We start from the raw sequence: 9,099 nt of genomic DNA, 5'->3' as shown, positions 1-9,099 counted from the left end.
CAAGCCATCATTAGGCTGAAAAAACAAAACAAACCCATCAGAGAGATAGCAAAAACATTAGGCGTGGCCAAAACAACTGTTTGGAACATTCTTAAAAAGAAGGAACGCACCGGTGAGCTCAGCAACACCAAAAGACCCGGAAGACCACGGAGAACAACTGTGGTGGATGACCGAAGAATTCTTTCCCTGGTGAAGAAAACACCCTTCACAACAGTTGGCCAGATCAAGAACACTTTCCAGGAGGTAGGTGTATGTGTGTCAAAGTCAACAATCAAGAGAAGACTTCACCAGAGTGAATACAGAGGGTTCACCACAAGATGTAAACCATTGGTGAGCCTCAAAAACAGGAAGGCCAGATTAGAGTTTGCCAAACGACATCTAAAGAAGCCTTCAGAGTTCTGGAACAACATCCTATGGACAGATGAGACCAAGATCAACTTGTACCAGAGTGATGGGAAGAGAAGAGTATGGAGAAGGAAAGGAACTGCTCATGATCCTAAGCATACCACCTCATCAGTGAAGCATGGTGGTGGTAGTGTCATGGCGTGGGCATGTATGGCTGCCAGTGGAACTGGTTCTCTTGTATTTATTGATGATGTGACTGCTGACAAAAGCAGCAGGATGAATTCTGAAGTGTTTCGGGCAATATTATCTGCTCATATTCAGCCAAATGCTTCAGAACTCATTGGACGGCGCTTCACAGTGCAGATGGACAATGACCCAAAGCATACTGCAAAAGCAACCAAAGAGTTTTTGAAGGGAAAGAAGTGGACTGTTATGCAATGGCCAAGTCAATCACCTGACCTGAATCCGATTGAGCATGCATTTCACTTGCTGAAGACAAAACTGAAGGGAAAATGCCCCAAGAACAAGCAGGAACTGAAGACGGTTGCAGTAGAGGCCTGGCAGAGCATCACCAGGGATGAAACCCAGCGTCTGGTGATGTCTATGCGTTCCAGACTTCAGGGTGTAATTGACTGCAAAGGATTTGCAACCAAGTATTAAAAAGTGAAAGTTTGATTTATGATTATTATTCTGTCCCATTACTTTTGGTCCCTTAACAAGTGGGAGGCACATATGCAAACTGTTGTAATTCCTCAAATTAAAGCTGACAGCCTGCAGTTAAAGCACATCTTGTTCGTTTCATTTGAAATCCATTGTGGTGGTGTATAGAGCCAAAAATGTTAGAATTGTGTCAATGTCCCAATATTTATGGACCTGTATTCAAATTATGAACTGTATTCAACCTGACTGCTATTAGATGACTTAAATGTATTTTTATTTTTATTTTACATTTCACGAATTCCAATGTCGAATTGTTAAGTTAATTATAGCAAATTGACCGCTTCCCCCTCTTACAGCTAAATGAACTTCTCTATGAAATGTGTTATATTCTGTAATGGAATTATACAGTTTATTAAAACACATTTACAACATCATCATATAATCAAAGATGTACTCACCGCAGTAACCTGCACACACACGCACCGCGTTAAGCTAGCACACAACGGCGGTTCGCTTTAAACGTTAACGTTAGTCTGCCTGTAGACAGAACGGTGTTGTGTAATATTCGGTTCCCGTGAAAAACTGTTCCAGTGGGCGGGGTATAGATGAATATGCATAAGTTTGCGCCGCGATGGGCGTGGCTTGTTGAACAAACAGTCGAATGGAACAGAAACTGTTGTTTGCTGGATTATTTGCATTAAGTAATAAAGCCGAAGGTTTGTATTCTTTACGTAATCGGTTCAAATGATTTTGCATGTGCTTTTATTCTGATTTTAAATCATTATTTTTGCTGCGTAACCTTGTAACGTCAGGGACTAAAAATACTAAAGCCACAGCACAAACGAATCGAGCGATATCTCTGTTATTTGTCGTATCTTTTGAAGCTGTAAACTGTTTCCTTGCTTGTTGTTTATTTAGCAGCACAGCAACTTTAGCAAGAATGTCTAAAAGGAAATTCAGATGTAACTATCTGCATATTTAAGTAAAGATTTAGCAAGAAACTGCTAGGTTTTGAGTCTTAAGGTCTGTTTACATCAGTCCATGTTTTCTATGTTTGAGATAGGCCTGATGCTTAACAAAATAAATACACAGTTATGGGATATATAAGTGTGAATGCACAGTGTGGTTGAGGAACAGAATATTACAATAAAAGTCCAACCCAAAGAAAAACACAGATATTATAATGAGTGAGTTTGATTATCCACCTGATCCACCTTCTCTGCACCTTGAGGGCAATTCATTAATCAGATATATAATTAATGAATCCAATTTGTTAGGCCTCTAGCACTGAATCAACTGGTGTAAAACTGAATATAAGCCTCTGATAAGTAAACTTGGCCTTCTACCCTAAATTTGTCAATTTTTGGAAACAATGGATGAAACGACTTTCCAACTGTTGTTGGGTTTAAAAACATCTGGAACATTACCAGATGATCTGTCAAAAAATCAAAAATATGTGCTTTTAAGAAAGGCAAAGAACTTCACGATTAAAGGTAAGTTGGGCATATTTAGTGAAAGCACTTTGAAGACCTTGGCTGGGTGAGTCTTGTGGTCTGTTAAGATATCTTAATGAAACAACTTGCTACTTTTAGATGAAGCTTTATACGACGTGGAGAGGGTGGTTTAGCCAAGGTTTTAAGAAAAGAGAAAACAAAGATGTTTTTACTGAATTCCATACAAATGCAATTGGTGCCCACTGTGGCATAGTAAAAACCACTGATGCCATCAGTAAAAGATTTTATTGGCCTTCCATCACTGTAGATATCAGAAATTGGGTAAGTAGAAATTAATGATTACTTTTTCATGTTAATACATTCTCACACTGTTGAAACTACCGTCTCTGTTAGGTCATGCACTGTGCACCCTATCAGGCTAAGCAAAGTGAAATCAAGAACAAAGCTGATTATACACCTATTGAGGTAAATTAATGTAAATGGAATGGTTATATTATTTTCTACTTATGAAACCAACCACATTAAACATGTCACTTTTTTCCTCAGGTGGCTGAGCCGTGGGAAATTGTTGGAATGGATTTAGTGGGAAAGCTCACACCAACTAAAAATGGCTATCAATATATATGCGTGATGATGGACTATTTCACAAAGTGGTGTGAGGCTTTCCCACTAAAAACTAAAAGTGCAGAGGAGGTTACAGGTTGCATTGTGAAGTTATTTTACAAATTTGGTGCACCAAAAAGGTTGTTAACTGACCAAGGCACAGAATTTGTGAACAAGGTTAGGGTTATACTTCTTGAATTAGCTGCTTTTAATTTGTTTCTTTAGGAATTTGGAAAAATATTATAATTCCCATTGATTGTTAATATACAGATCAATATGGGTGTCTGTCAGTTACTGGGAATCCAAAGAAGTTTTTGTGCACTGTACCACCCACCGTACCACCCACAGACTAATGGCTTCACTGTAAAAAGTCGTTCAGTGCTATTGTCCATATGACTTAATTTAAAAAACTATATTTATTCCAATAAATTTATTTATTTTAGTTTCTTTGGTTTTTTGAGTTATCAATAAGTAAAAAGTGTGAATATTTTCGTAACTTAATATTTTCTATAATAAAATTAATTTAATTGGACTTCACCATAAATTGATTTTACAAAACTCAATTTAAAAGTTTATACCAGACGTAAAAAGACACGACCCGCCCACCTGCAGCAACGGAAGAACACGCAAATCCTTCAGTCTCGTCTGTTCCAGGAGTTTATTCGAGCAAGGTTTTCCACGGAGACGGATCATTTATACTTCACGTACCCCATGTAAGTAACTCTTTGTATTGTTAAAAGTTTGATTTTACCCTAATTAACGTGTTTGTGTTGTGCAATCTGCAAAAGCATCGCTCTGTTTCCTACAAACTTTTGCGACCGCCAAATTTGAAAGTGCTCTATCTCAAACAGCTCGTTAACTTGAGCCACATACCGTATAAATCTACGTGTGTGCGCGCTGTATAAGTAATGTTGTCTTTGTGTGATAGTTTAATGTTTCAGAGGTGTTTGTAACTTCAAAAACATTGTCGTGGCTTCGACATTGGTAAGTTAGTGGACACACAGACACACATGAAGCCACAGTTAACATTAACGTTAGCTGAGTGATTATCAATTAGTCCAAAGCTGTTCAATTATGGTAAAGCACATATTCGGCATAGTTCATCTTTCACAAAAGTGTATGCTCAAAATGTACTCTATGCATAGGCCTAACTCATAACCCAAATTTCATATTTTTATTGCTCTGTAATTATTGGGTGCAGATGTCTAACCCCTGTCTCTTGATATATTTATATGAATTTTGTTGATGCATTTTAAAACCATTTGTTTAAGTGAGAAGATTTTGACTTATTTGTATTAACATCCCTCCTCCTAATATTGTAATTAGTTAACTGCCTGTAGGTGCTGTATGATATCATTACAAAAATTCAGTGGGGTTTTTACATGAGGTTTCAGATTCATCTCTAAAATAAATTCTGCAATTAACTAAAGTTAATCATTCTTGTTTTGTTCAGCAGGATAAGACAGGAAGTGGTTGCCAAGTCTCCTGGTGTGGCAGAATTTAAGGAAAGATGGCCTGCCCTCTTCGAACCATTCCCGGTAAGTGACTTATCATTCAGTTTTTCCTGACACAACTCACTTCAGAGAACTTCTTGGAAATTGTGACTTTGACATGAGATAGTAGACTCACTTTTTTGCTTTGCATAAAGTTCAGATGTTGCTAATCTTTAAACCCCCTAAAATAACAGTCAAACATTTGCTGTCCTACAGGTAAACGAGGAGCTCTGAAGATGTACTGCGGTTCCCCTGGAAGCAATGTTTATGTCACAGCTGGACAAGCACACCCCAAAGCTGCTCGAGCTCTTTAGTGCCAAGGGAGGAGCAACTGGTCAACGCATCAACAACTTGATGATGGAACTGATACAGGTGGGGCAAAAGTGGTTACAAAGTTAAAAGATACAATATTAATCAATTGAGTAGGTTGTTTTTCAGTTATCTTGCTTGTATGGGTGTTTTTGTTTGTTTATTAGACTATTAGTAAAACCAAAAATAGTTTATTGAGACTATGTCTCAAGTGTTATACCTATTAATATATTATAATGAATAAAAAAGGAAAACTAATACAGACCTAGGGTAATGATGGCATTACAGGGTTGGAGTGAATTTACCAACACAAATAATTTATTCATTATTGTTTTATTAACTAGGAGCCAAGTGGCACTGCAGTGAAGAAGAGAGATGTCACTCTCTTTGAGTATATGGGAGAGAGTGGACAGGAGCTCATCTCTGATTACTGTGTAAGTATTGTCTCAAAGCAGGTTTGGGTCAGTCTGGTGAACAGGTTTAAATTGTGCTGACTGTTAATGTGAACTGACTGAACCAGCATTTGGCAGATAATGGTGGAGTATTTGTTTTTCATCAACAAAGGAGATTGTTTGTCTTAAATACTTTATTTTTTATCTCAAAGGGGGCTGCAGAGACCACTTTTCATGAGGACCTGAAAATGAAGAATATGAGCATCTATGTCTGCCGTGAGCCAGATGCAGTAGGAATCATCATTGAGGGAATACCAGTCCTTACCAATCTTGGAAATCTGGCCAAAGCGTGCTGCTTGCTGCTTGGGTTGACGCATGCACTTAATCCTGAGTATCCATCCAAGGTTTCCAAAACATTTGAGGTGTTTCAAAGACTTTTCATGGGACTTGACACACTGCGCCCAAGACCAAGCCCCAAGTTCATGACTCTGAAAAACAAGCTCCTTGCCTAGGCACTCAGACATGACTGTCACTCTGCACTTGTCTGTTCAACATCATTATACATTGGACATAACGTTGAATTTTTCAGGATGTTCTAATGGTTTGTCCTTGTCATGTTTTATACTATGCTGCAGGTCATAATTTCTGGTGTGAAAAAAAGTTTATATTTTATACACACAAAATAGCCCTGCTGTGAAGCTGCACTTTAAAAACTGGTCAGTTAGTGGGATCAGTGAGATGTTTAACTAAAGAGGTTTCAAAATATTCACACACGCTGTGAAGGTATTATGCTAAGCTGTACTTTTTAAGTTGAGGTCAGATGCTCATGCTTGTGATCTGTGATGTTAGTGTTAAAATGTTTCAATATTATGTACACACTGTACTGTAAAGGTGTTTTACTAACCAGCAGTTTATAAGCTGATACAGATGTTATTGATTGTTTACACTGTTCAGCTCATTGCTACTGTTTGGATATGGCAATGCAATGATTTAATAAATGTTGGAAATTGACATAGTAGCAACTAATTATTTGAAGCCGTTTACACTTCCAAAACAAAGAAAGGGCAAATTGGTCAAAATTAATAAATCAGAAGACATTAACTAGTATTTTTTCATTTAAATGTTACCTATTTTAATTAAGTCTAATGTGTATAATATGCTGATATTTTTTACATTGATTGTACTCAATTTATTGGCTTTTTCTGAAAATGCTACTTAATATTTTTGCATACATTGAAATGCATATTAAGTTGCCCTTACTCAAAATATCAGTTAGTTCACTAAACTTGCAAAAAGTAGTTGGAAAATGTTGCCTTAATTTTATTGAGTTAGATCTAAGTAACAGTTTTAACAGTGTTGGTTGAAAGACTTAATGGCACAATTCAAAGGTATACAATTGACAATTCCCAATAAACTAGTTAAACTATTGACTATCAATGGTAGTTGAAGAATGCCTATTCTCTTGTCCCTCACGTTGACATTTAGCTGGTTGATTTGTCAAAAATTACTACATAAATGAAGAATGTTTCACTATTGATGGCTGTTCTCATATTCAAAGGTCGTTGAGTAAGCTGGTGGGAAAGCAGCCACAAAATTGGGCAGATTACTTGGAGGCCACAATGTTTGGTCTCCGCACAAAAAAGCAAATGACTACACAATATTCTCCATACTTCTTGATGTTTGGCCGTGAAGCTAGATATCCATGTGAGGTACCTGACAATTATGAGGTTAGTATTTTACATGTCAATGTTATTTTTATTTTGCAAACCAAAGTTAAATGCAACTTTTTCTTGCCTAGATCAATGAGAGCATTGAGGATATTGTAGCAGAGGAGTGTGTAGCAGAATGCATTAAAAGGCATGACAGGATATTCAAAACTGTACAGGAGAATATTAGTTGTGTTCAACGTAAAATTAAAAAAAGAAAACTGGAGGAGGGATTATCCCTTGACATCAAAGTTGGAGACAGAGTGTTGCGTCAGAACGTGCGAAGCAGGCAGAGAAAGGGTGGTAAATTGGACCCAGACTACATTGGTCCATACACAGTTATGAATGTGGATGGCAAATCCATTGATTTGAAAGACGATAAAGGACATTCATGTCCAAAAATCAACAAGGACCATTTAGTTCATTTTTTGGAGGAGTATCCCTCAAAAGTCCCCAAATTCAGTGATTCCTTTCCCGTTACGTTATCCTCAGCCCTCCCTAACCCACTACACCCCTGCTGCTACCACCCAGCCTGCTTTCCAGACTTACTGTCCTGCAAAACTCTGTATGTTATTTTGCTAACATGCATGCACATGTTCATTTCAATATTTTTTTTAGTTGCAATGGATGAAAACTGTGCTCTCTCTCTCTCTCAAGTGTTACAAGAAATATGGGCAAGAAAAAAAGGTGGGACACTCTGCAGTAAAATTGGCCCATATAAATTATTTACATGGGATATTGAACACCTTAGACCTGGGGAAATGCTTGAAAGTGAGGTAGGTGATGCAACTTATTCATATTCTTAAATTTTCAAATTGTGTGTTGTTACTGCTTTTGTAAAATAAATAAGTCGTAGGCATAAACCCATACTCTGTAAGGGTACTCGGTGTAAACTTTGTTTTATTTGTTTTAGGTTATAAATGCATACTTGTCTTACCTCATAAAAAAATATGCTGGCATATGTGCTTGATTCCTTTCAAGCAACAAGTATTTGGCAAGGCAATCCCAGTTCAATGAAAAGGGTAAAAAAACATTATTTTTTTTGCTATGAGAGAACTGGTGGACTGAACTGTTGTTACAATGTTCCATTGCATCTCTAGATGAATCCAGGGGCTTATGATGTTCTTATTGGGACATGATGTTCTTATGCGCTCCTGGTCTGTTTCTTTCCATTCTTGTCCTTCACTGTAAATTAAAATTGTTTAAATTCAGAGCAAGATTCATGCATAATTTTTGCAGGTGATATATCCTAACAAACGGAGAATACTGTACTTAAATTCGCTTGGTGAAAACCCAAGTAAACTGGCACACTGTAAAAAGGCTGTAAGGTCAGTACAAATATATGCCCTTCTTACACATTTTAATTGTAAGTCTGATTATTACCTTTTATTAACATTTTTAATATTTTTAATTCAAACAAAGCAAATTTATGGCCACATAATGGTGGTAGACCTGGCTTGCCACCAGAGAACGCTTCCGCTTCCGGCACACACCCAGACTGAGATCACACATACACACACACACACAGGGCCTTGCCCTTGCCCTTTTCGCCTTTTTTGTTTTGTTTTTTTCTACGTGATCCCCGTTTGCCACTGAACCTGCTTTAACGACGACAGTGGGGCTTCGACTGCCTTAGTCAAACGGGTTGGCGCGTTTGGTCGGGTTGTTAGTTAGTGCGCTATATTGAACCGTTTGCCACTGAACCTGCTTTAACGACGACAGTGGGGCTTTGATTGCCTTAGTCAAACGGGTTGGCGCGTTTGGTCGGGTTGTTAGTTAGTGCGCTATATTGAACCGTTTGCCACTGAACCTGCTTTAACGACGACAGTGGGGCTTCGACTGCCTTAGTCAAACGGGTTGGCGCGTTTGGTCGGGTTGTTAGTTAGTGCGCTATATTGAACCGTTTGCCACTGAACCTGCTTTAACGACGACAGTGGGGCTTTGATTGCCTTAGTCAAACGGGTTGGCGCGTTTGGTCGGGTTGTTAGTTAGTGCGCTATATTGAACCGTTTGCCACTGAACCTGCTTTAACGACGACAGTGGGGCTTCGACTGCCTTATTCAAACGGCTTTTCTATAACGTATGAATATATCCACTATAGCGTTCTATAACAAATCCGATCAGAGCGCCTGTTTAT

At 38.0% G+C, this 9,099-nt stretch overlaps 1 protein-coding gene across 1 annotated transcript; it reads left to right on the top strand.

The window, feature by feature from the left end:
• The first annotated feature begins 1,638 nt into the window (after positions 1–1,638).
• On the top strand, positions 1,639–6,266 carry LOC306859443 (uncharacterized protein). Its single transcript, XM_079400463.1, has 7 exons — positions 1,639–1,721; positions 2,853–2,924; positions 3,006–3,775; positions 4,519–4,600; positions 4,772–4,927; positions 5,209–5,298; positions 5,469–6,266. Exons 5-7 carry the CDS (start codon positions 4,817–4,819, stop codon positions 5,766–5,768), a joined length of 501 nt encoding a protein of 166 aa, XP_079256589.1. The 5' UTR covers positions 1,639–1,721; positions 2,853–2,924; positions 3,006–3,775; positions 4,519–4,600; positions 4,772–4,816; the 3' UTR covers positions 5,769–6,266.
• Positions 6,267–9,099: the final 2,833 nt, after the last annotated feature.

Source organism: Barbus barbus (assembly GCF_936440315.1).
Source record: "Barbus barbus genome assembly, chromosome: 40".
Lineage (NCBI taxonomy): Eukaryota > Metazoa > Chordata > Actinopteri > Cypriniformes > Cyprinidae > Barbus > Barbus barbus.
Note: the sequence above shows the minus strand (reverse complement) of the source record. Positions and strands in the feature narration are given on the sequence as shown.